Below are 27,985 nucleotides of genomic sequence, written 5' to 3'. Positions count from 1 at the left end.
GCGACGTTGCCACTATAATGTACACGGTAAAGTGCAACTCCCTCAGTCAGTCGCCAGTGTGGTCGCCAGTCAGCCGCCAGTCAGCCGCCATTTTGGACGTTCGTTCGAAATATAGTACTTACCTCCCCACTCAGAGACATTTAATGGTTATTCTTTAGTGAAGGATTTGTATGACATTCCGTCACTAAGGAGTGACTTAAGTAATGATGTCTCGTGCCTGCGTGTGCGAGACACAGCATTATGCTGAGCGTTGCCCCTTTTCACGCATAAGTGACGCAGCTGCATCGCTTTTCTTTTTTGTTTCACTGTTTGTTTTGTCCATTGTTATATTTGTTTGTATTTGTGTGTTTTGTTTTCTGCGTCATTTGTGTGTTAAATAAAATGGTTTTTCTTTCTTCTTTCTTTCTTTCTATTAAATGTCTCTGAATGGGGAGGTTATTTTATTTAAACGAACTGACTGTCGAGACGCCATGGCTACTTGTCTTGGCGACCTTCAGGTGCCAGAAGTAGCCAGTCCTGCGTCGCTGGCGACGTCGCCATGGCGTCTTAGTGACGCAGAGCTCTAAGGAACTATATGATTTTGGCAAATACCCCATAGAAGTAATGTTAAATTCCTATCTCTAAATAAAACGGCGGATGGATAAAATATTGGGAATGGCGTTAGGTAATAAAAATGGTATTTTTAATATTTTGGCTTTTTAAAATGTCTAAAAAATCTATGTATTTGTAGGTATTTATACTGTTAAGTGTAAAATATTATGATATTGGTACTCAAATGTGTCAACATTGGATGTAAAAAATGTATTTTCGGAAATAAATGTCAAAATTTTTTGGAAACTTATTTTTGGTTTTACTTTTATCTCTTTTTGCTATTTTACCTTCCTTTTTTAGTAGATTATAATAACATTTTCTTAAGCTGAAAAGTGGTAACACTAATCATCAGTGTTGCCGTATTGAAGTAATCATTTTAAAATAGAAGTCATATTTTTATACCTACTCAGCTGAGTTAGGATAGGCTGCTCCAATTCCTAGCACAGCATAGTTGGGAAAAGGCTAGGCAGATGATAAAAATAAAAGTCAAACAATAATTCTGTACATTTTTATTGATCATGTAACAAACACAACTAATAAATAATAATAATTAATTAATTTAAATACAAATTGTACAAAAGTTACCCTCTAACGTATTCAATCGGTGTTGCCAACAATTTGGATCGGAAACTACCGATTATCATTATCTATTAACAACCGATATTATTAAGTACTACAAAAAGTATTGTATATTAGTGTACAAAAATACAACATTTCTTCCAAAAAATATGTTTCCCTGACTAAATCGCAATTTTATATAAAAAAGAGCAATTAATACAAAACGCGTTATGTTAGCCTCTTTCAATAAAATCTAATTTATAAATATTCCCCAAAAATACTGAAATATTAACCTAAGTTATAAATAAATTATAAATAACATAAAATCCATCGACTTTCATACTTTTTAAATTAAACACTAAAATAAAATCATTTTTACATGATGGCAGTATATTACCAAGATGGCGCGAGCATTTGATGTCAAAACCATTAAAAATACAGACTAGCGTTACTTCTAACTGGCGTTCCAATATTCTATCTCTGGATGAGCTTACTACAGATAGACTTTTAACATAATAAGCCAAGTAATGTTAAATTCCTATCTCTGGTAATCAAAATAACAGATAAGATATTGGGACGGCCGTAATATATTTTGTGTTAGAATTTGTACCGGATTTACAAAAGCCTTTATTTTATATACTGGCCTAATGCTAAAATATTGTAAAAACATCTTTATTTAACCAGTTTAAGTTCGCGTCAAACTTAATGGCGGCTTGACGATGACTTCCGTGCAAAATTAAGCGCAAGTTTCCCATTCAGAGGTGACGTGAAGTTTGATACGAACTATACGTGTGGTATGGACGGAACTATTGCCATCGATCGGGGACAACTTCATACTATTTAGAAATTGTCATGTATTTGACTTTATCGTGTTAAGTATAATGGTACGGTTTGGTATTTTCAACCATAGACAGAAAATGGACTGAGCCCTATCTTGTAAAATATGAACAAAATGTATGATAGAGATGAAATGAATACCAACTACCGACCATCTTATGACGAGTTCCGAGGCACGCTAAATTGTTGGGTCCCCGCTGTCTTTCGAACATCATTAGCAGTCGTTACGGGTAGTCAAAAGCCAGAAAGCCTGACATCCGTTGGGTAATCCACGTTAAGGATGTCAGATAGACAGTCACTCTATAACATACTGGTACACAGCTGCATTCAGTTAGACTGAAAGCCGACCCCAACATATTTAAAGTAAATGATGATGAACTTCACAAAGGTAACACTCAATCCATTCTATACTAACATCTATGTATAAGGTACAGTTTGTCAAATGCCCGTTGAGACTAGACTACCTACGCTTTACTTCTGTCATCTTCCTCACTGATGCTCGTGGCTACAGATATTTCCGTCACCGGCTCTTTCTCATCAAAGAATATCGCGACTTCGTTATCATCCTTGTCTATAGACTTTATGTCATTCGGGGGAGGGACAACGACTTCGTTTTTGGAAGACGCTTCAGTTTTCAAGTCGCAGTTGTGTACGACTTCGGTTTTGACAACTTTGTTGCTCTGTTGTGTAGCTTGATCAGCCTTGCTATTGTCAATAGGTTCATATCCATCGGGCAGAACTATGCCGTCAGAGAAGGATTCTAAACGCACGTTTGAGTTGAAATTGTTGTTAAAGTTAATGTTCGGTAAACTCTGTTGTTGAGATACATGTTGGACAAATGAGTGCTGTTGATTAAACTGTTGTTGTTGAGCAAACTGTTGGTTAATTTGTTGTTGTTGTTGATGCTGCTGTTGTTGTTGAATTTGCTGGTTTTGTTGTTGAATATGTTGGTGCTGTTGGTTTTGTTGTTGCGCAATTTGCAGAGGCTGCTGTACAGGCTTGGCAGGGTCATCTATAGCTTGCAGTATACTCTGCAATAATCCTTCAGACAGCAATTGATCATGAGGCACGGAAGACTTGCCTCCGTTAGAAGCCTGGATCTGAACAGAGTACCCAACCTTACCACTGTTTGGTGCATCAATGTTAATATTCTGACTGCTCGAAGCTATCTTTTGCTGCAATAGTTTAGCTTCCTCGTTCAAGTCTCTGATCCTGTCAGAAGTCTTCTGAATCTGTTCGCTCAAGTACTGCTGTCTCTCATCTTTGATTGTGTGCTTCTCTTTCAAAGACTTTGATTTCTGAATGTTGAAACTTTCTTTGTTTTCTCTCTTGCTGTTTGTAGTTGGGTGTAGCACCGTGTGGGAGGCTGCCAAGTCCTTGGTAAAAGCATCAGGAATAGTTATTTTATTCGAAGATTTGTTCAATGTAGTACCCAAAGAACTTAAACTGTTAATGTAGCTAGTAGCTAGATCTACAGGAATTTTCTCACCGTTCTTAGCGGCTTTAAGAATCGCTTCATGGTACGGACAGTGTTTCAATATCGCAGCCGCGTCTAAGTTCGATAAATTCGCAAGTATTGTTCCGTCGATAGTCGTCGTAACTGCGTTAGTGTGAGACCCTGACGTCACGTGGTCTCCCACTCCTACTGTCAGGAGAGGGGCGGAGTAAGAGTCGATAGGAGATCCGTAGAGATTAGCTGGCTGTTGTACTTGTTGGAAGGCAATGGGGCTTCCTGAATGTGGAAGACTGTACAAACTAGTAGGTTCTATGGACAGAGAGACACTGTTACCTGAGTTAAATCCAGCATTACCAGTGTCTATGTTAATATCTTTTATCTGTCGGATAGGTGGCGGTAAGTAAGCAGGTCCGTGGTGCACGTGATCAATACCGTGGGTGTCTTTGTGGTGTGTTGTTTGAGCTATGTTCTGAAATAAACCTTCGGGTACAGATTCCCTGAATTTGATTGGTTGACGAGGATTGCTGCCTCCTGAATGACCTCCACCAGAGTGGTATCCATACGGCAGAGGAAGTCCAGGACTGTGACGTGGTGGAGCTCCGTACTGACTTCCGGGAGGGACACCGTACTGTCCTGAAGGAGCGACTAATCCTTTAGCTCCTTGCTGCCTTAAAGATGCAGGATACGGACCGTTAGAGAGAGACTCTACTGGCGGAGCTCCGTAAGTATCAAACGGTTTGCCTGATACCACTTGAACTGAGGAGACGACATCCGTTTGAGGTGCAGAGTGATTCTCAGTATAATGCGCTTCGAAGACTGTCTTAGATTGATCGATGTGGTTAGAATCTCCTCCAACGATAGCATTCAAATCAATGTTGGCCAAAGCATCATGATGTACATTAGCGTACCCTGAAGATATTTGAGCGGATGAGAAGTCATTGCTGCCCGAAGTAAACTGGTTGTTTGTCGACGAGAACTGGTGGCCGGAGAGGAACTCGTTACTGCCTGACGAGAACTGATGATGTTGTTCAACGCTGGGTAAAGTCTGGTCTAAATTGATGTGGATCTCTTGACCTCCTTGTTGCGGAGGACCGTATTGGTCACTGATCTGTCCAATTGGCTTGGAAACTCCAGGGATGGGCTTCCATCCGTCGTATAACACGTGGGGAGGTGTAGGTGGAGCTGGGATGCCTGGGTGTGGAGGCTGTGGGTTCGGATCCGGCTGAGGAGGTCCATAATGACCAACATTACCAATATTCTGCAGCACTAATTGGTCGTTAGGCCCAATTGGTCCAAGAACATGTCCGGGTGGTCCGTATGTGTCACTCGGTACCGGGAAGTTCGGCTTCAAGTCCACAGGCAGAGACACGAGAGGAGTGCCGTAGATAGGAGCGGGGAGGTTCAGTCCGAAGTCGATGTTGTTGTCTATGGGCGGCAGAGGTACTTGCGGCAGCTCCGGCAGGGGAAGAGCTGGGGTATCTCTGATGGGGGTCCCGTAAGTAATCTTAGGAGGTCCATACACAGGCTTTGGAGGCCCATAGACTGGTTTCGGGATATTAAACAGCGGTTTGTTCAGTGTAATCTTTGGCGGCTTAAAAGGAACACCGTAAGTAGGCTTTGGGAGGCTTTGCTTTGGGGGTCCGTATGTCTTCTTTGGGGGCGAGTAGATCGGCTTAGATGGTGTGTACTTCGGTGGGCCGTAAACAGGTTTAGGGGGTCCGTAGACTGGTTTTGGGGGTCCGTATACAGGTTTAGGTCTCTGCACGGGCGGTGGGGGTCCGTGGTAGGTCTGGCTGGGGAAGCTGACGGGCGCGGGGGGCCCGTAGGCGCCCGGTGGCGGCTCCGCGAACACTTGCACGTCTGGCACGCCGTACACCGGGGCTGGTACAGGATGCGGAAGATCTGAAACTGAGAATAAATACATTTTTAATGTGGAGTAAGTGGATTTGCAAGTTGATCAAGAGAACCAATCAATTGTAGTTACATTGTTTAACTAAATTAGATTTTGTGAGGTAATAGCACCCTTTGACATTGATATTAGTCTAAATATAAAATGGATTGTCGTCTCATCGCGCTATGAGAGTGAAGGAACAGTGAGTGCACCTGTGTCCAAACAAATGCTTGTGCACTATAATATGTCCTGCGCAGCTGGCTGATCCCTTTATACGAGAACAGACGTCATGGTCGAATCAGCCTAAGACGCTTATAAATATCCTGATAACTACATTAGAACTCTGCCTCATTGAGACGCCATGGCCAGCGGCGCAGGCCTGGCTTCTTCTGGCATCCAAAAGTCGCCAAGTCGACCAAGAGTGGCCATGGCGTCTTGACAGTCAATTGTTTACGTCGTCGCTGAAGAAATCGCACGCTGACTGACGACCACACTGGCGACTGAGTGAGTGAGGTGCACTGTACTGTGTACATTATAGTGTCAACCGTGGCATCGTCGTCAAGCTGCCAGAGTATCCAGAAGCCACGTAGAGAACTGTACAGCTCATGGCCACGCTTCCAATTTGGTAGCACACATTTTAATATTGACTGCTTGGATACGTAGCCGGCGACGTCGCCATTGGCGTCCTAATGAGGCAGAGTTCTAAATGCCATTGAAAGATAGGGTGACAGAAGACTACATAATAATATTATTGAACTCACTAGAGTTGGGCAGATCGCTGGGCGGGCCGTATGCGTCGGGTGGCAGTGGCTCGCCGTACGAGTTCGACAGACCCGCCTCGCGCTTCTGTGTGCTCGCTCCTGCAATGTAACACATAGGGGGGTTAGTAACATATTGATGATGATGATGATGACATCCTGGGGCCCGATTCTCCTAAAATAGTAATGTCAAAATCGAATAGAAATTGAATCGCAATAGCAGTTTTAACCATATCGGGCATTCTGCTACTAATATAAGACCAATCGTATTTCAAAGGACATTCGATTGGTTTGCGATTGGTCTGCTATTTTGGTGATTTTGGTCTATACAGCAGTTTGCTCTACAATCATCATTTGCAGACAAAATTATTCATTATTGAATGACAGAAAAGGATAAAAACGTTTCTTCCAAAGAAAAAATAGCGGAATGCCACATACGCTTCAATCGTAATTGAGTCGGGATTGGATCTCAGTCGAATGTGAATCGTATGTCGCTTGAGTAAAATTAGGAGAATCGGGACCCTGCTGTTCCTCATCGGGGACACAGGGTTCGCAGAAGATTTTTCCACTCTTTTCGATCTTGATCAGCAAGTTCTATGTCCTTCTAGCTGAGACCAGTTGAGGCAGCCTCTGTCTCGTTTAGTAAGTCATTATAAATGGTAATAAGTTACAAACAGTAGGAATATTTTTTGCGTACATTAATGACGTGAAAAGCTTGTTAGTTTAGACAAGCTTGTCTTACGAAATAGTGGTCCAATTTGAAAAGTTTCTTCAGTGTTAAATAACTCATTTGTCGAGACCGTTACCACGTGTCGCGGGTGAAACCGCTTTTGGATCGTAGAAGCTAGTCACATAATAAGAAACAGGAAAGTTATAAGTTATTTAACATTTTCAGATGTTTATCTATTGAAAATCAGCACTTGTAGGGTTAATCATTGGTCAGCATTTTCATTAAATTTTGTCTAAACATTTTTACGGCATATTAGCTGTACTAAGTACTGAATTAAGGAAGGGCAGGAAGATAATAGGTATATAATGAGTAAGTACCGTTCTGCGTGGCCTCAGCGACTAGGTCCTGCTCTGTGTCCTTGCTGACGAGCCCCTTCGGCGCGTCCTCCGCCAGCGCCGCGCTACATAGCGCTAGCGACACCAACCACACCTAGGACACAAAATACATGAGTATTCATCTTGCTAGTTGGTTGAAAACAATACATTTATGTGTCAAACTAGCGGCCCGCCCCGGCTTCGCACGGGATAACAGTGTTTCTCCACTATTTAATGTATGTTATTGTACATATAAACCTTCCTCTTTAATCACTCTATCTATTAAAAAAAAAAAAACTGCACGGAAATCAGTTGCGTAGTTTTGAAGATTAAAGGTAGAATTCCGTGGATAGCGGCTACGACAGCCGCGCGCGGCTTACGACAGTCGTCGGCCGCGCGCGACAATAGTCAACCTATGAAAATGTATGGCGCCGCTGCCGAGGTCCGCGTACAGTCGTGCGCGGCCGACGAATTTCGTAAGCCGCGCGCGGCCGTATGCATCTCAACATGGTCTAGCGCTTAGTAACATCTATATAATTTTAGTAAAACCAGAATTGAATCGTTTTTTATTTAGTCGGCAAAACTTCCTTTTGTTTTCATTACAATACAAATGCTTTTGAATCAGTATTGGGTAGTATCCTTCATCATTTCTACTTTTTAAAAATAGGGTCGATTGGTAATCTATTTTCATAATACAGCCACAGCAATACGTCATCCTCTTCTTCTTCAAGGATATCAATTAGCACTTCGACCAGAGGGAACGGACGAACAAAATCTACTAATTTCAACACAATGCCGCGCGCGGCTTACGAATTTCGTCGGCCGCGCGCGACTGTCGCGAGCCTCGGCAGCGGCGCCATACATTTTCATAGGTTGACTATTGTCGCGCGCGGCCGACGACTGTCGTAAGCCGCGCGCGGCTGCGTAAGCCGCGACCCACGGAATTCTACCTTTAAGCGCACAACGAGACAACGGGACAGAAAAAGCGATTTTTTTATACTATATGCAGTGATATATTTTTAAAAGACTTCAAAAAAAAGAGGAAGTTCTCATTTCGACCTGTTTTTTTATGAATATGTTGTTTCGTAGTTGAACTTGAGAATAAACAAAGAACAAAGTCAAGGGCTCGTCATTGTCATAGAAAGGTTTTAATTAAGGAAGAACCTATTTTGTTCGGGAAAAACATTTCTACGCCTCACGATGCTAGAGGCGACGCCACAGCAGTCATAATAGGAACCTAATTTGTTTGCGAACACAGGTTGCAGTTTCGCGGACATGTTAGTAATGTTCGCGCGCAATGTGTTACTGTTTGCTAGAGCGAGTACACCACGAGATACATTTGTGTACCTACAAGCAGTTCTCTCAAATCAAGTGAAACCACAGGAACCGATTACATGAACACAAGTAACATAATCAGAAGCTAGTCTAGCGTAACTGTCTTTGCCCTTCAACAGTACAAATATAATATTACAACCGCAAGTGAACCCGCGAGACAACCAGTCTATAATGTGCGCTTTCATTCTCAACTTTTACTTTCTACATAGATCACGATCATAGATCATTGCGATGTCAGGTGTAATTCGTAGATATTATATTATTGTTTGTTTGACGGAGTAAATAAATATGAGCAGAGATGCCATAATGCGGGTAAGTATATAATCTTAGACACCAATGACTGTGTTTCGGATGGCACGTTAAACTGTAGATCCCGGCTGTCATTGAACATTCTTGAAAGTCATTACGGGTAGTCAGAAGCCAGTAAGTCTGACACCAGTCTAACCAAGGGGTATTGGGTTGCCCGGGAAACTGGGTTGAGGAGGTCAGATAGACAGCCGCTTCTTGTAAAGCACTGGTACTCAGCTGAATCCGGTTAGACTGGAAGCCGACCCCAACATAGTTGGGAAAAGGCTCGGAGGATGATGATGAGATAATGCAGGTAGGTAAGGCACCTGCTAGCTCAAATACGTACGGTGGACATGACCAAAACGGTCAATTACGAGTGAACTAACGAGGCGTTCGGGTTGTATGAGACATCTGTCAGCGATTTTTGGTGTTACAAGAAATGGTTGGCTCCAAGGAAGGCGTATAAGGGCGGAGCTAGTATGTTCCGGGCGCCCGACTCTCCTAATTTTACTTAAGCGACATACGATTCACATTCGACTGAGATCCAATCACGACTCAATTACGTTTGCAGCGTATGTGGCATTCCGCAATTATTTCTTTGAAATAAATGTTTTTATCCTTTTCTGTCATTTAATAATGAATCATTTTGTCTGCAAATGATTTACGATTGCAATATGATTGTAGAGCAAACTGCTGTATAGACCAAAATCACTAAAATGGCAGACCAATCGAATGTCGTTGGAATAAGATTGGTCTTATATTAGTAGCATCAATTTCTATTCAATTTTGACATTAATAACTTAGGAGAATCGGGCCCCTGGTCCTCCGCACACTCGCATGTTATCGTGCTACTTTCTTGAGAGATCTTCCGTTATGGCACCTCTGCTAGTCATTTTATTCTCCAAGGTCTGTTTCGACTTACATTGTTATATAATTTGTTTAATATTTGATTTAATAGAAAGCATTTACGCACGTCCGAGTTTATGTAGCGAGTAAATTAGTGGTTATTCGTAAAATAATTTGTATTAGCTACAAATTAGAGGCTCGTGGTTATGTAGTATAATATGTTTAATGCCTTTGTGGCTAAGTCACAGCCGCACGGGTTGATCGATCATAAGATAAAGCAACGCTTGGCGCGGTGACCATCTTGTCATGACGAGTTCCTCCGTGTTTCGGAAGGCACGTTAAATTGTAGGTTCCGGGCTCCGGCTGTCATTTGAACATCTTTGGTAGTTATTACGGGTAGTCAGAAACCAGAAAATCTGACACAGTCTTACTAAGGTGTATCGTGTTGCCCGGGTAACTGGGTTAAAGAGGTCAGATAGGCAGCCGCTCCATGAAAACACTGGTACCCAACTGCATACATACATACTAGAAGCCAACTCTACCTAATCATGGTTAGGAAACGGCTAGTCTGATTATAAGAAGCGTAAAGCATTTTCTAATAGGGCAATTTTATTAAAAAAAAATAGTTCCTTCCGGTTGTAATCGAAGGCACGCTCATTCGCCAATTCCCATAGACAATAAAAAGCGTGTCTACTTTATAATTCGAGTCTATGGTTGCTATTGTGTCGTAATCATAGACAATGAGTATTGGAGAAAAAATTGGAACCGCCGAGTAGAGATGGGAAGTAATTTGTAGTATCAAGATTAGGGATGCGAACGAGTTGGACTTTGTGATTATCGATATCGATAGTAAAGTAAACTTACGGCTTAATACATAAGTACTGAATCTCTGAATCTGAACTTCATAAAGGAACTCTGAAAAACCGAAACTAATGACCCGATTTGAAAAATTCTTTCACTGTTGGAAAGCAACACTCTTCCCGAGTAACATAGGCATATTTCATCCAGGTATAGGAAGATGTTGTCCCGGGATGTGGCTGAAGCCACAGGATAACAGGATAATGTTGATTGCAATAAGACTGTTAAAATGTCCATGTATCTATCATATTATATAGGCTATTCTACGATAGATATGTCATGAATTTTTACACAAATGTTTTTGTTACCCAATGTTTTAAGTCATACATGCATATTTAAAGCTATAACTGTCAAAATTATTAGCCAATAAATTAGTATGTTTAGAATGATATACATGTTATGTTTAGTGAAATTAGCACCTGTTTTAGTCAAAAAGCAATAAAAAGAGAGACTCTATGAAATATTTATAGACAACGAAGCGCTAGGAATTCTTTAGATATTTTTGAATGTCACTTTCATTCACATATTTGAGTAAATTAATAAAATTATCGATATTATCTTGACGTGAGGTATTTTAAAAGACAAGTTTAATTTACTTAATCGCTTTTATGATGTTATCGAATGTTGCGGAAGTCATTATTTTATCTTTAAGGAAAATTATAATAATATGCAAATTCTAATCCTTACGAACATTTTTTGTGCGAAAGTCACACTGTTCGTTTGTTACGCTTTCACAATGATGACTTAACTGATTGAATTAAACATGATAGTGTAATATTTAGACATGTTTTAACCAAAGTAGTTAACACAGGATGAGTGAAGTCGTAGAAAACAGCTACATTTAACATTTCGATATAAAATAGAGGGTCTAAAATTACCAATAAAAGATTCAATTCTCATTTCACGGTGCCACAAAGTGCACCTGACCTGTCATCTATCGATATCGAGATGACATAGATTATCGATAAGTTTCCCATCACTATACATAAACCAGTTTCCAGCGACTTTCGTTCGGTATCGGGAGCGGCTTCCGAGCTTCCGTGTCACACTCACTCACATACATTGTACGTGATAATTCTATTATATTGTTATATACTAATTGGACTGCCTCGTTGGTCTAGTGGTCGCAAGCGCGGCTGCTGTGCTCGAGGTCTCGGGTTCGATCCCCGGGTCGGCCCGAAATCTCTTTGTGGGTTTTCTTAAACTTTCACAAAGCAGCCCGTAGTCTGGAAGTTGGTGATTGATTCACCCGTGCCTGATGCACGGGTGAATCACGTAAATGAGCACGTAAATGTCGGTCCTGCGCCTGATCTCTCTCCGGTCGTATCGGATTGCCGTTCCATCGGGTTATGAGAGTGAAGGAATAGGGAGTGCACCTGTGTCCAAGCAAATGCTCGTGCACTATAATATGTCCTGCGCAGCTGGCTGATCTCCTTAAATGAGAACAGCCGCCGTGGCCGAAATCGGCCGTGGACGCCATTATTATATTTTGGAAGATTTAGCTACTACAGATATAGCTTACCACTCTCCACCGGGATATCTGAAACAAGAAAATACTTTTATTAGTTACGAGAAAAATCTTAGAAACCGCAACAAAAGTAATGAAAATTAAAACCATAATGTTATACAAAGTTTTAACGAGCCGATCTTGGTTTAATAACCACTGAATGACTTGATTACACAATGCAATACAACTTTTCTAAGTTTGTATGTACTTTCTAAGCATATCTTGGACACCAACGACTGTTTCGGATGGCACGTTAAACTGTAGGTCCCGGCTGTTATTGAACATCCTTGGCAGTCGTTACGGGTAGTCAGGAGCCAGTACGTCTGACAACCAGTTTTACAAAGATATATTGCATTGCCCGGGTAACTGGATTAAGGAGGTCAGATAGACTGTCGCTCCTTGTAAAGCACTAGTATTCAGCTGCATCCCGTTAGACGGGAAGCCGACCCCAACATAGTTGAAACTTCGAACAAGGCATGAAAAACATTTGACTGTCGTAACATTTAAATATTTGGCATATTTTTAAAACAAAGCTATCCTTGAATACACTTAGCGTGACTAACAAGTATTATTGTTTGTACAAGCAGGTGTAAAGGAAATAGAAAGTGTTTGTCACAGCTGTGTAAAACGAGTTCGTCACGTCTCAGTGAGAAGAGTGAAGACTTTGAGATGGTATGTGTAAGGTTATGTAATTAACTAGTGACATACTACGGTTTGTTAAAAGTACCTATAAGTTCAGTACAATCATCGGCACGAATCTTGAGCGCTGATCTTCACCTGCGCAGAAGTGATTTATTAGCCAAGAACCAATCCCGAGTGACGGCTATGACGCGATGCGCTGCGAGCAAATCACCGCTTTCGCCCCCGCGCCACACTTCATACCACAAAAGGGACCCAATAAATTTCTTCTACGCAGGTGAAGGTCAGCGCTCAAGATTCCCTTCCGAAGCTCTGTTTACCTATTAGTATTAGCCAATAGGTGTTGCCCAGAGCGGAGCCCGATTCTCCTAAGTTAATAATGTCAAAATTGAATCGTAATAGCAGTTTTAACCATATCGGGCATTCTGCTACTAATATATGAACAATTGTATTCCAATGACAGTCGATTGGTTTGCGATTGGTCTGCTATTTTGGTGATTTTGGTCTATACGGTAGTTTGCTCTACAATCATATTGCAATCGTAAATCACTTGCAGACAAAATGATTCATTATTTATTTATTTATTGAATGACACAGAAGGATAAAAACGTTTATTTCAATGAAAAAATAGCGGAATGCCACACACGCTTCAATCGTAATTGAGTCAGGATTGGATCTCAGTCTGATGCGAATTGACTTGACTTATACTCAAGTGCTGTTATGTATAAAGCAATCACATACTTAGTGAATGAAAAGCAGTCAAATTCAAGTTTTCCTCCAATCAAGAACACTCAAATATTTTCTCACGAAGTTTTCCTTCACAGTTTATCACTTAGAAAGTACCTACATGCCTTTTAAAAACTTGAAAATCAATCCTACACACACATACACATACTTAGCTAAGCGCATTGACCTTTACACCGCGAACATCATAGATTAACGCATCTAACAGACAGGACTGCGCGCATACTATTCTGCCTATTTCCATATAGCCCCGTGAGAAATATATCTCATTCCGAGTTTTGTAAGTTAACTCGATACGTTATTATAATTCGGCTGAAATAAAGAGTCGTATGCTATATGCACATGATTTGAATATTGCACCTTCATTTATTTTGCCGGATTATAACGTTTACTGTTTAGCGAGAGCGAGCTTTATTAAAGAAACAGTTCTTAAATTAATGCTATGTAATTAAATTGTATGATAAAAACATCGAGAACGTAAAGAGTTCTTACACACTGAACCGATTTATTTTAGATTTTCTTTTTTTAATCAAAATTTTCAGTCGTTCTACTACCAGCGATATATATCTATACCTGATCTCTGTAATGTGAGTACTACCATTCATCTTCATACTGATTTATGAGCCCAAACAAACTATCGGCCGACTAAAAGTTGCCGCGGGTTGCTAGTGACGATGTAGTGGTTCAGTGACTTTTACTGGCGGCCGGTGAGCAGGTGTCGCGGGTTCGATGCGTCACACATGAAAGTTGTTTGTAAGGTCGGCTGTGAGATGCTTTGGGCTATAAGTGACTCGTTGAGGACTTGCTCTTGGGAGATTATGTAAAAGTTGGGGGGAATTAATGACACTATAATAAGTATGTAGTTAAGAATATCAGCGATTGGTTTCACCTGCATTATTTTTGGCTTCAAAAGCTTGTTTTACTGTTTACTTTTTTTAACGATGTCAAAAATCATCAAATGACCCCTCCTGCTGTGGGTTAGCAGCGGTGAGGGAGTGTCAGACTCTTACTGACTAAAAACCGTCGTGTTCCGTCGTAGACCTTTTATGTACCAGGGCCGCGGTAACTCGCGCGAACAATCCCGCATGTTTTACTTGTCTTAGAATTAATGTATGTATGTTTCTAACTATAGCTTACTTTAAAGTTAACTAGCTTTTGCCCGCGACTTCGTTCGCATGGAATAGTGACTTCCGGCATATTTTTGGTTTGACCAATAGATGGCGCTATATGTCCGGAATAAATTTTATTTTTTATTTTCATATTTTTTTTGAAATAAAAACTATTCTATGTCCTTTCTCAAGTTCCAAACTATGTCTGTACCAAATTTCACACAAATCGGTTCAGTAGTTTAGGCGTGAAGAAAAGACAGACAGACAGACAGACAGACAGACAGAGTTACTTTCACATTTATAATATTAGTTAGGATTGTGAACCACAGAACAGATTTGAAAAATTCTTTCACTGTTGGGAAGCTTACACTATTCCCGAGTAAGGTTATATTTTCCATGTAAGGGAAGTAATCTCGGATGAGACTGTGGGAATTAACTAGTTTATTAAAACACATAGGAAGTGGTGAAGGGCGGGCGTTTTGGGGGCTGTCTTTTGTAGATGTGACGTTCAAAAAGTGCTGATTTAGCTGATTTAGCCTACTTTGAATAAACGACTTTTGATTTTGATTTTTGATATTAATAAAAAATATTTGGTTCCAATCCAAATAATGAGTTTTCACAACGATTTTCAAAAATACATCTCATTAACTATTGCATATGGCCACATGGTGACATTACAAGAATGTAATTATTCAGAATCTTGTGAAATGTTCGTCAAAAAGAGAAAAACTTGTCAACAGTTAATGTCAGTTGTCTCGTTGAACTTTAAAGTTAACGTTACACAAGCTGTTAATCATTAACAGGTTATTTTTTACCTGAAATGTGTAATTTATGTTCTGTACGTCGATTCTATAAAATTCAGACAACAGCTCGCATTTCACTTCGCTATTCACTCTCACTTTGCATTCGGTTCAAAACGTTCTAAAAGTCATCTCATACTTTATCTGTCAAAATCTCGAGTTTAGTTCAAGTCGCAAAAACGCTCGCAAGAGTAGCGCTAGTGTAGTTTGAGAATGCCAATCACGAAACGCACGGTGGATTCAGATGTGAAGTTAAGAATGAAGTCTTACAGAATGACACCACTGAAGGTAACTCATACTTGGTGATGTTTTTATTTATTTACCTATTGCCTGTAGATTAGATAGGGCAGTCGCTCCTTGTAAAGCACTGGTACTCAGCTGCATCCAGTTAGACTGGAAGCTGACCCCAACATAGTTGGGAAAAGGCTTGGGAGATGAGGATATGATGTCGGTAAAATCTCTGCGAGTTGATCCAAGCCTCGTAAAGTTGTTTGTAAGTAGATATGTGTATATGTAAACAAACGAACGGTTTAGCTAAATATTGTACAGGCAGGATGTGGGACAAGTAAAGGTACAAAACACGTTGTTATTTGCAATTTAAAGCTTTTCAATTCAATGTTTAACTTGTCTTGGATGACTTTTCTAACTTGCATGTAACCGATTCTTCCTATCTTTACTCTTCTTCCTCCTGCCCTGTTCCCAATTTTATTTGGGGTCGGTGCATATGTCATTCTCTTCCATTTTCCCCTGTCACTCGTCATACTGACACTCACTCCCTTCCTATTCATGTCATCTTTCAGGCAATCCATCCATCTTTTCTTAGGTCTTCCTGTCTTTATGTTGGAAGCTTTTTATAAAAGCAAACAACATCAGTGCATATTGTTTGTTACAAGTCACGTGTTTTTATATAATGTGGGATATATCTAAAACAGTAAATAGCTGTAAAACGTCTCAGCTTATTTTGATTAAACTACGCCTGAAAGACAGTGCGGAAAAACCAGATAAAAGATTCGAAAACAATTCAGTTTATTTGTTTAAGAACTACGGTGCCGCAGGCAGACAGACACACAAAGCAACTATAACATACTTCTGCCAGCGGTTTCACCCGCATCCCGTGGGAACCTCTGCAAGAACCCGAATAAAAAGTAGCCTATAGCCTTCCTCGATAAATGGGCTATCATCTATCACTGAAAGAATTTTTCAAATCAGACCAGATTAGACCTAAGATTAGCGCGTTCAAGAAACAAACAAACTCTTTATTTTTATAATATTAGTATAGATTTTATCATCGTCGTGGTGGCGTAGTGGGTAAAGGACCAACCTCTCAAGTATGAGGGCGCGGGTTCGATCCCAGGTCAGGCAAGTACCAATGCAACTTTTCTAAGTTTGTATGTACTTTCTAAGTATATCTTAGACACCATTGACTGTGTTTCGGATGGCACGTTAAACTGTAGGTCCCGGCTGTCGTTGAACATCCTTGGCAGTCGTTACGGGTAGTCAGAAGCCAGTAAGTCTGAAACCAGTCTAACCAAGGGGTATCGGGTTGCCCGGGTAACTGGGTTGAGGAGGTCAGATAGGCAGTCGCTTCTTGTAAAGCACCGGTACTCAGCTGAATCCGGTTAGACTGGAAGCCGACCCCAACGTGATTGGGAAAAGGCTCGGAGGATGAGGATGAGGATAGTATAGATTTTAACCAACCTAAAAAGGAAGAGGTTCACAATTCCGAGGTTTATAGTTTTTTAGTTTGGATCCGTAGAAAACTACTAGTATATCTGCAAAGTATGTTATGCCTATATGAATATATAAGCGGTGGCAGCTCTCTAATGACTTCTACACTATAATGCATACCCAACTATCTCGACAGATGACCGACACACACACACACACACATATTATGTACATACACTCACACAGATTTACTAAATAGCTTTAAACATACGAAGTTTACTGATAGAAATTTCATAGAGATTTAGCAAGTTTCTTCCTACATGTTACAGCCTTTTTATCGTCCCACTGCCGGGCACAGGCCTCCTCTCACACGGAGAAAGATTAAGCGTTAATCACCACGCTTGCTCAATGCGGGTTGGTGATTTCAGTCTTTATAGTTCAGGTTTCATCAAGATGTTTTCCTTTTATATCCTAAAACTAAGTATGTACAAATCTATTTTCTACCATTATCATATTCTTCTATTGTGCTTTCCTATATTGTCATTTCTTAGGCTCTAGATGATATGTTGACCATTTAAATCAGTTGAGTTATATTGGCGTGAAAGGGCGACGGATAGCATTTATAAGTTTAGGAAAGACTAGCTTTATCAGGGGTATTATAACATTCGTTATTTAGCGATAAGACCGTCAATTGTCCTGTTCTTTGTGTTGTGATGTCCTGTGTTATAAATTTTCTTGATATACAATAAAGTACTATCTATCTATTATTTCGAGGCTTTCAAGGTAGAACGACTACACCAAAATATATTGAACTTAGAAGATAATCACAATACTTTACTCTGCAAGTGAGGGATTCCCTCACAACACAATAAAACCGTGAGAAAAAAACAAATTTGAACAATAAGACTTATAATATTCAAAAATTTCTCTCGAACATTCACAAAACCGCAGAACATTATTACCTGATCAGAAAGCCATCGTTAAGCAGACATCTTGTTTCTGACGTCCTATGTTACGTCACACGTCACGAAAGTTGAAAGCAGATGACCTGTCGTAGAGTAGGGCAGAGAGGACAGAGTGTGACCGCGACGGGTTTATGCCTAAAGTTGGGGAGCCTCTGGGAGTGTTGTGGTGTTTAATGGCGTCCACGGCCGATTTCGGCCACGACGGTTGTTCTCATTTAAGGAGATCAGCCAGTTGCGCAGGACATATTATAGTGCACGAGCATTTGCGCAGACACAGGTGCACTCACTATTCCTTCACTCTCAGAACCCGATGCGACGGCAATCCGACACGACCGGAAAGAGATCAGGCGCAGGATCGACATTTACGTGCTCTCTGATGCACGGGTGAGTCAATCACCAACTTCCAGACTACAGGCTGCTTTGTGAAAGTTTAAGAAAACCCACAAAGCCATTTCGGCCCGAGCCGGGAATCGAACCCGAGACCTCGAGCACAGCAGCCGCGCTTGCGACCACTAGACTAACGAGGCAGTGCTAGCTAGGTTATTGACTGAAGGTATGAAATAAAGGCAATGAACGTTGATTTAAGGCGAAAGTATTTTGCAATACAATATAATGTCGCTAACCGAAGCTCAAGCCATAAACCTTAGAACATGAATATACAACAATGTTGTTAATTTTTGCGCGATAAACACTAAACAATAAGTTTAGCATTTTCTACACAAACTTGACATTCCCACGCATGCGCCGTCATTTGAATAGATAGTTATATACTGTTTCAATTCACGCATATAACAACGAAGTTATTCATTAACTTTATATAAAACATCCTACACAAGTGCACATAGGTAAGTATACATGTGCACACGATACGTATACAGAACACCATATAAGAGTCAGTCATTACAAACAACTGAAATTCTCCCTTGAAAACTGACAGCTGTCAACTGGTCAAAGCATTCGATACTCCTAACTTTAACTCTGTTTTACACATGATGTTGTAAATTATGAAAACGAAAAATGACTCCTGTGGCTAAACCACTGAATGGATTAGGTTATTTTTTTTACAATTCGCCATAGAATATCGTAAAGTATGTATATGTGATAGGATTTAGTGTGATTAGGACACACACCCAATATATAGCTCATTTATGAAGAAAGGTCAAAGGTTTCTTCTAACCTGGTACACGAAATAGTTACCGTAAGTTACGAGCGAAACCGCGTACAACTTACTAGTGTCAGTAGAAAGTGTTTTCTTCTTCCTCCTGCCCTCCCAATTTTATTTGGGGTCGGCGCAATATGTCATCCTCTTCCATTTTCCCCTGTCACTCGTCGTATTGACACTCACTCCCTTCCTATTCATGTCTTCTCTCAGGCAATCCATCCATCTTTTCTTAGGTCTTCCTCTTCCTCTCCATCCATCTACATTCATACTTAGCACACACTTTGTTGCATGCGTATCATCTCTCCTCATTACATGCCCATACCTCATACAGAAAGTGTAATGACCGCTTAATGCTACGTTAGGCAAAACGTTCCATTTCACTCATATCTACAGTTATGTGTATCGAATGTTATAACAACATATAATGTTACGTAAACCGACAGTTTACAATGAACCGATATCAGTTTAATGAAACTACTTTTACTTTGTGTTCGAGCTCATATTTTGGATAGTTATGCAATCCTTGTACCGGTCTCAAGTTATCTCAAATTGGTATGTACAACTTTTTTTTTGATGATGCAATCTTATTTCTTTGAAAGATGCTTTCAAGTTCTTGTTTTATGAGTAGGTGGATATCGGTATTTAATTAGCTTTCTCGATATTATGTACTTTTAAACGTAACTGGCCTCGTAATATCTGTTTAATAATTATCATGTTTTAAACAAACTCGAAGCTTTATAGGGAGCAAAATGATGAGCAGTTTAATTTGATCATTAAATTACAGCGAGCTCTTCTTCTTTCACTACCATCATCTGCCTAGCCTTTTCCCAACTTTATTGGGGTCGGCTTCCAGTATTTTTTTTTCCAGCATAGGCAGCTGAGTACCAGTGTGTTTCATGGAGTGACTGCCAATCTGACCTTCTCCTCCGGTTGTCAAACTTTCTGGTTTTTGACTACCATAACGACTGCCATCTTAGGAGATAATTGTTGACCTTCCAATGCATACTGCGTGGAACTTTATAAACGCACAAACAATACAAAAGACTTGAGAAGTAGCAATGTTTTATCAAACGAAGCTATTATTGAAGTTATTTCCAAGCAATTTGTTTGTCTTTGCTTATTCAAATATAACAAAACTATGTGACCGGTGGCTGTACCGTCAAATCCCAGCATTACAACATCAACGTGGGGAGTTTTATGATCTAATTAAATAATTCTTATCGGTGAAGGTTGAATAAGACTGTAAATCAAATTGAAGCTGTGTGGCAATGAATGTTATTCCGTGAAAACTGCTTCACTTTACTTTACGTACCTATTGTACACCTACGGGTGTTATTGTATACCCTACCTAATGTAAAAATTCATTATTGTGGCAATATTAAAGGACTCTATTTTTCAGAGCATTTACCTACCAATTTTTTTGTTAGGAAATCATCAAATGACGGTTCCCGCTGTGGGTGCAACGTGAAGGAGTGTCAGACTCTTACTGACTAACCCCACCATGCTCCTTCTGAAGCCCTTTATATACCAGCGCCGCGGTAACTCGCGTGAACAATACCGCAGCCCCGGTCAATTATATACCTACTTATCTCTGTTCAAGGATCAAATGTACTTAAAATACAGATATTAAGTATGTCAAATATGAAAAATCTCTAAGAAATGTGAACTTCAATTTAATAAGTGTAGAACCATCATAATAGCTAGTTAGTCTCACAAACACTATATCTTGAATCAAAAACAAAATTAACAACCTATCAAAACCAGTCTCGTCAGTAAATTAACAAAACCAGAAACGAGCTGCAACTTCCTGCAGCCGGTCAAGATATAAACTCGAGAGAAAGCTCTACGTGATCACGCAAAAATATTTATTTAATGAAAGTATGAAATACAATCAAGCATCTGCGCTTTCCGTGCTTATTATGAAACTAGAAGTTAGTTTCTCATCATCATCCTCCGAGCCTTTTTCCCAACTATGTTTGGGGTCGGCTTCCAGTCTAACTGGATGAAGCTGAGTACCAGCTACATCCTCATATCAAAATATGAAACTGACTTCCATAGTGAGAATTACTTCGTTAGACTGGACAAGAAGTAGATCATAGCCTTCCTCGATAAATGAACTATCACACACTGAAAGAATTTTGCAAATCGGTCCAGAGGTTCCTGAGATTAAGTAAGCAATCTCTTCAATTTTGTAATACATATTAGTTTAGATTCTAAAGTAGTAAACGTACATAATGCTATTACCTAGAAAGTTCTCTTTCTCTAGGACTAAACTGACAATGTCTTCCTAGCAATAACTCTTATAACAACAGTACCAAAATTCTCTGCTACTCTGGTTTTGGTACATCCTAACAATGATAAAATGACATTCTCAGTTGATTCAAATAAGAAATTGACTGCAGACGCAAACTGTAAACTAAACAAATATAAGCAAAAAATCTATTGACAAACTCAAACGATAATCGCGTTAGTAACCTGATAATAATTTATTACCATTCAATTCAGGAACATACAACAATACTTGTCAAAATATTATATACACTAGCCGTTTTCCCGCGGTTTCACCCGCGTCCCGTGGAAGCTACTGCCCGCACCGGGATAAAATATAGCCTATGTTACTCGCAAATAATATAGATTTCTAATGGTGAAAGAATATTCAAAATCAGTCCAGTAGTTTTTGAGTTTATCCATTACAACCAAACAAACAAAGTTTTCCTCTTTATAATATTAGTAAAGATAGTATAGATTGACAACCATTCATACTCATAATATTACCTTTTTTTTTTTTTTTTTTTTTTAGCGACGTAAAATCATCAAATGACCCCTCCCGCTGTGGGTTAGCAGCGGTGAGGGAGTGTCAGACTTTTACTGACTAAAATCGTCGTGTTCCGTCATAGGCCTTTTATGTACCAGGGCCGCGGTATCTCTTTCGAACAACCCGCAGCCCCGGCAGGCCTTGGCCCTGCTGGGCCCCGCTGGGGTTGCTGACATCTCTTTGAGGAGCGCGTGGAACAACGCGCGCCGTCGACACGGGTCTGTCGTCTAGAAAGACAGAGGGACGATGAGCCACCCGAACTCACCGCCCACAGACCCACGCCTACGGTGGCCGGGAGTCATCTCGCGACACCCGGCGCCCATGGTGTCTACCTGGTCCAGCGCGGCGGCCGGGATGAGAGGTGCGAACTCTCTGGCGTTCCGCCTCCTCCTTCTCGAGCATGACCGCTTCGCAGAAGGAGGCGACGGCATCCCATTCCCTCTCGCCCCGGACCATGGCCTGATCCAGGGCCGGACGCGAGAGGTCGCCGCCCTCATAATATTACCTCACAATAGCTTACATTGAAATTGTAATACACTCGTATGTGTACCTCGGTCAATGTCCTGACATGATAATTATGAAGATTAAAATCATTATTTATCTGTAGAAGTGGCTTATTTGCTTGAACGCTGCAGTACTGTATTGTTACTGTTACAGCCTTTTTATCGTCCCACTGCTAGGCTACGGCCTCCTCTCACACGGAGAAGGATTGAGCATTAATCACCACGCTTGCTCAATGCGGGTTGGTGATTTCAGACTATATAGTCCAGGTTTCCTCAAGATGTTTTCCTTCACCTTTTTATCAGCCATTGGTGTCTAAGATATACACTGGACAGCAAATAAACCGAGCCACCCGCTACTTTGGAATTCTAATCCGATTTTCTCAAAAACTATAATACATACAAATATCAAAATTATACCTACAGAAAGTACGTTTTATGAGGATTAAAACAAATGGAAACAAATTGGGATTGATCAATTCATTAAGCGTATATTAATCAATTTATCAAGAAAAGTCATTTTACAGCCGCGAAAACCATTGGCAATCACCCAGTGAAAACAAAAATTTTAACCGAAAACAAAGGAAAAAATGAAAAATTGTTTTTGTTCAGTATTGAGTGTTTCCTCCCCTTGCTCGAATAGCTGCTAGCATCCTCGTATTGATAGACCTAACAAGTCTGACGATGAAATCTTGTGGGATTGCGTCCCACTCCTCTTCGATAGCGATTTTCAGCTCTGGAAGCCCTATTGGAGCAGGTACTCTGGCATGAACCCGACGTTTCAGTTCATCCCATAAGTGCTCTATCGGATTCAAGTCCGTGCTACAAGCTGGCCACACCATTGTACGAATGCCGACGTCGTGTAGATACTGGGTTACCACATGGGCAACATGAGACCGTGCATTATCGCGCATTAATTCATATCCAGACCGATACAACCTGAGTAAGGTACCAAATGGTCTGCGAGGACTTCAGGGATGTAGCGATGAGAAGTCAATCCACGTGTGGGGCCCGTCGGTTCGCTGAAAACTAACGCTGTATGTGTGGGTAATGATATGCCGCTCGAGACCATTACAAATCCCCCTCCGTAAGCAAGTTTCCTCGATGCAACACTGGGAGTAACGTTCTCCAGGGCAACGATATACTCTCTGACGTCGATCACTTCCATGTAGACTCACACTGGTCCCATCAGTGAAGAGTAAGTCAGCCTACTGCTCTAATGTCCAATCTCTATGTTCTCGAGCATATTCAAGTCGAGCTCTACGGCGAGCTACTGTTAATACGGGGCCTGTTGCAGCTCTTCTTGGAATCAGGTTCTGTTCAGAAAGTCTTCTTTTGATGGTATCTGAACTTATGATAACTTGGCGTTCATCACGCAGACTTTGTTGGACTTAAACGGCGTTGAGGCGACGATTTCATACAACACAAAGTTGGATATAACGATCATCTGCTGCTAATGTAGCCCTAGGTCTGCCCATACCTGGGCTGCAATCGAATGCTCCAGTCTCCAAGTATCGTCTGTAAACTCTTTACACCGAAAATTTGCTGATTGGAAGTCGTTAAGTGACTTCACGTTGCCCAAGGTCTGCTCGAAGTAGTGTTACAGCTTGAGCTGCTTCCTGAGTGGTCGTATCCATTATTTACCAATAAACGAGTACAAAAATACACGCGTCTAAGCAAATGATGGATAAAAACTAAAGAAATATGGAATTTCCCTCACTATAGAATAAAATAACGCTAAGCGCAAACCCTAATCAAAACAGAGAAAATTGATAGCATTGTGTTTGCTGCTTGATAACATTGTGAATTGATGGTCCTTTTAATTAAACTTACAGTCATTTTAATCCTTAAGAAATGCTCTTTCTATAGGTATATTTTTTATATTTGTAAGTTTTATACTTTTTGAGAAAATCGGATTAGAGTGCCATAGTAGCGGGTGGCTCGGTTTATTTGCTGTCCAGTGTACTTAGAAAGTACGTACAAACTTAGAAAAGTTGCATTGGTACTTGCCTCACCTAGAATCGAACCCACACCCGAGAGGTTGGTTGGAACCCGCGCCCTCATCCTCATACTCGAGAGGTTGATTCTTTTGCCCACTAGGTCACCACGACTTTTTTTACTAGAACATATATGTATGTAACAAAATAATATCTATCACATTATAGTAACACCCGAGATATTATAAAATGAAGTGCTTTAAACGAGTGAGTTCAACTTTATGACGGTTTTTAGAGTTCCGTACCCAAAGGCTAAAACGGGACCCTATTGTTTTCGCTCCTCTGTCCGTCCGTCCGTCTGTCACCAGTATGTATCTCATGAACGGTGATAGTTAGAGAGTTGAAATTTTCACAGATGATGTATTTCTGTTGCCGCTATAACAACAAATATTGAAAACTAGAATTAAATAAATATTTTGGGGGGCTCCTATACAACAAAACATGATTTTTTTGCTCATTTTTGCATGATATCGAAACGGCAACAGGTAGATGCGGTACGGAACCCTTCGTGCGTGAGTCCGACTCGCACTGGGCCGGTTTTTTTTGTAGATCATAGTCTGATTGGTCATGCTACAGAGATTGTATGTCTGTGATATAATAACCGAAACTAATATGCGTGTGTGAGTCTGTTTGATACGATTTAATAACTTTGAAATTGCTGGACTGGACTAATGTGAACTTGGAAAGGTAAGAGAGTGATTTTAATTCTGTAACACTGTCTGTAACACTGCCTGTTATATGTTTAGCTAGTAAAGCTTGTATATTGCCGCACCTGGGATAAAATATAGCCTATGTTACTCGGGATAGTGTACCTTCCTAACAGTGAAAGAATTTTCCAAATTGGTTGATTACTTACGGAGCCTTTAGCGTACAAAGTACAACCAACCGAAAAGAAATCGTCTTTATCATATAAGTTTTAATAATACATACAATTAGAAATTACTAAAATACTGAACTTAGTAATTACATATAAACATTTGACATGCTTCCTGTTTAGAAATTACAAACAAATGATATATAGGCTTATCAACATTTTCCACGCTTCCTACAAAATTTAATTCCTCATTAACATATTAAATTAACTAGACTTACAATTGCTACTGATTCAATCATTATAACAACTACCTCATTGCTACCTCGTCTCGCGTCGCGTCGCGTCTGCCGCGAGTGCTAATCTATGACGGAACGAGTTTTACTTTCTTACTAGAAAGTCACAGGTCGTGTGCGGCTGTGTGCGTGCGTGACTGTGTGTGAGTGACCCGCGGGTTTCTAAGTGATGTTTGACACTCCTTGTTTCATTGTATTAAGTTGACTGCCTCGTTGGTCTAGCATCGAACCCCAGACCCCCTGCTAAACCAGTCGCGTCACGTGTTATTCAACTAAGTACCAGAAAATACACCTAAGCCCTTCTCCTAATTCCGACAAATATATTACTATGTTGAAACAAAAATCAAAATTCGTTTATTCAAACTTGGCTGCAAAACAGCCACGAACGAACGTCAGAAATTTACAAAAGACAGCCCCCAAAACGCCCACCCTTCACCACTTCCTATGTGTTTTTGCTAGGAAGAAGAAGTGGCGCAACAAACTCCCCAACAACACATGTCTGTCTGTAGGTTAGAAGAACCTATTAACAATTTATTTTATTTACATTTATATGCAATACATACTGCATTAAACCGTAGCAAAATCGGTCCATATCCCATCAAAATACATACGTTTCAAACTAAAACCGTTTTGCTTTCAATTTACAATTAACATTATCAGACACAGCCAACAAACATACATTATTCACAACACGTGACAATCCCACGCCCACCCATCACAATTCTGACCTCGGCTTGCTTGCCGCGCACGTCTCAAGGACAGTCGTGTGACGTAACATATGTAATTGAGTAGTTTGTATTCAGTCGTAGTAAGGGAGTCATTTGTATGTAGCTGTTGATTCTAGATTAGATCGCAGGTGGTCATTAGCCTTTTAAAAGATAAGATAAGAAAATCAGCACTTTTTGACGTTTTTTACAAAAGACAGCCCCCAAAACGCCCGTCCTTCACCGCTTCCTATGTGTTTTTGCTGGGAAGAAGAGGCGCAACAAACACCCCAGCAACACATCTTAGTCTGTAGGTTAGAAAAACCTTTCAGCAATGATTTTGATTTACTTTCTTAAGGTGTATATCGCAGTATACAACATGTAGCCACCACGTGCTAGCTGGCACTCTTAGCAACTAATACTGAAAACTGGAATCAAATTAATATTTTAAGAAGATCCTTTTATAGAATGGTATGAAACCCATCGTGCGCGGGTGTTACAGATTAAAAAGTGACCATAGCTTGCCAGCAACAGTCCTGTGGTACCTACTTAGCACACTTGGATGAAAAGTAGCCTGCTACCTTCCTCGATAAATGGGCTATCTAAGACTGAAGCTTTGTTTTTGAATCGAAAGTTCGATAGTTCGTGAGATTAGCGCGTACATTTTAGGGTTCCGTACCCAAAGGGTAAAACGGGACCCTATTGTTTTTGCTCCTCTGTCCGTCAGTCCGTCCGTCCGTCTGTCACCAGGCTGTATCTCATGAACCGTGATAGTTAGAGAGTTGAAAATTTTCACAGATGTTGTATATCTGTCGCCGCTATAACAACAAATATTGAAAACTAGAATTAAATAAATATTTTGGCAGGCTCCCATACAACAAACGTGATTTTTTGTCTGTTTTATAAATCGGTACGGAACCCTTCGTGCGCGAGTCCGACTCGCACTTGGCCAGTTTTTATATTAGTACTAGCTTCTGCCAGCGGTTTCACCCGCATTCCGTGGGAACTACTTCCCGTACCGGGATAAAAAGTAGCCTATAGCCTTTCTCGATAAATGGGCTATCTAACACTGAAAGAAATGTTCAAATCGGACCAGTAGTTCCTGAGTTTAGCGCGTTCAAACAAACAAACTCTCCAGCTTTATAATATTAGTATAGATTATTAGTCCACGATATGCCCTGATAATGTCCTGTACCAATGCAACTTTTCTAAGTTCATATGTACTTTCTAAGTATATCTTAGACACCATTGACTGTGTTTCGGATGGCACGTTAAACTGTAGGTCCCGGCTGTCATTGAAATCCTTGGCAGTCGTTACGGGTAGTCAGAAGCCAGTAAGTCTGACACCAGTCTAACCAAGGGGTATCGGGTTGCCCGGGTAACTGGGTTGAGGAGGTCAGATAGGCAGTTCTAGTAAGGCACTGGTACTCAGCTGAATCCGGTTAGACTGGAAGCCGACCCCAACATAGTTGGGAAAGACTCGGAGGATGATGATGACGTTAATGAATGCCCTGTATCTTAAGAGACAGTGCGTTTTTATCAACGAACCCCACTTATTACTATGACATTTATGTTTTTCTTTATTTTCAGTGACGACAGCGTCGAGAGAGCAGTCTGCACATATGTACACACCTGTACAGTGTATATGGACCTACACACAACCGGTATGTTTGGGTATTATGTCAGCGCTTTCTAAAGTTGTGTGTCACGAAGCTTCCACTCTCGTCTCCGAGTCACATTCTTATGTGTACTGCCTTTTAGCGGCTTTTAACATATCCATTTTCAATTTAAAAATCTTGTAATTAT

At 40.6% G+C, this 27,985-nt stretch overlaps 1 protein-coding gene across 1 annotated transcript in view; it reads right to left on the bottom strand.

Moving 5' to 3' along the window:
- Positions 1-1,085: 1,085 nt before the first annotated feature.
- Positions 1,086-27,985, bottom strand: part of LOC124644651 — a 37,573-nt gene continuing 10,673 nt past the window's right edge. Inside the window, exons 2-5 of the mRNA XM_047184145.1 lie at positions 11,985-12,002; positions 7,139-7,250; positions 6,095-6,193; positions 1,086-5,350 (exon numbers count right to left, since the gene is read on the bottom strand). Of these exons, the coding sequence (XP_047040101.1) occupies positions 2,451-5,350; positions 6,095-6,193; positions 7,139-7,250; positions 11,985-12,002 (3,129 nt within the window). The 3' untranslated portion in view covers positions 1,086-2,450. The remainder of the gene's footprint in view (positions 5,351-6,094; positions 6,194-7,138; positions 7,251-11,984; positions 12,003-27,985) is intronic.

The sequence above is a fragment of the Helicoverpa zea genome, chromosome 30, assembly GCF_022581195.2.
Source record: "Helicoverpa zea isolate HzStark_Cry1AcR chromosome 30, ilHelZeax1.1, whole genome shotgun sequence".
Lineage (NCBI taxonomy): Eukaryota > Metazoa > Arthropoda > Insecta > Lepidoptera > Noctuidae > Helicoverpa > Helicoverpa zea.
Note: the sequence above shows the minus strand (reverse complement) of the source record. Positions and strands in the feature narration are given on the sequence as shown.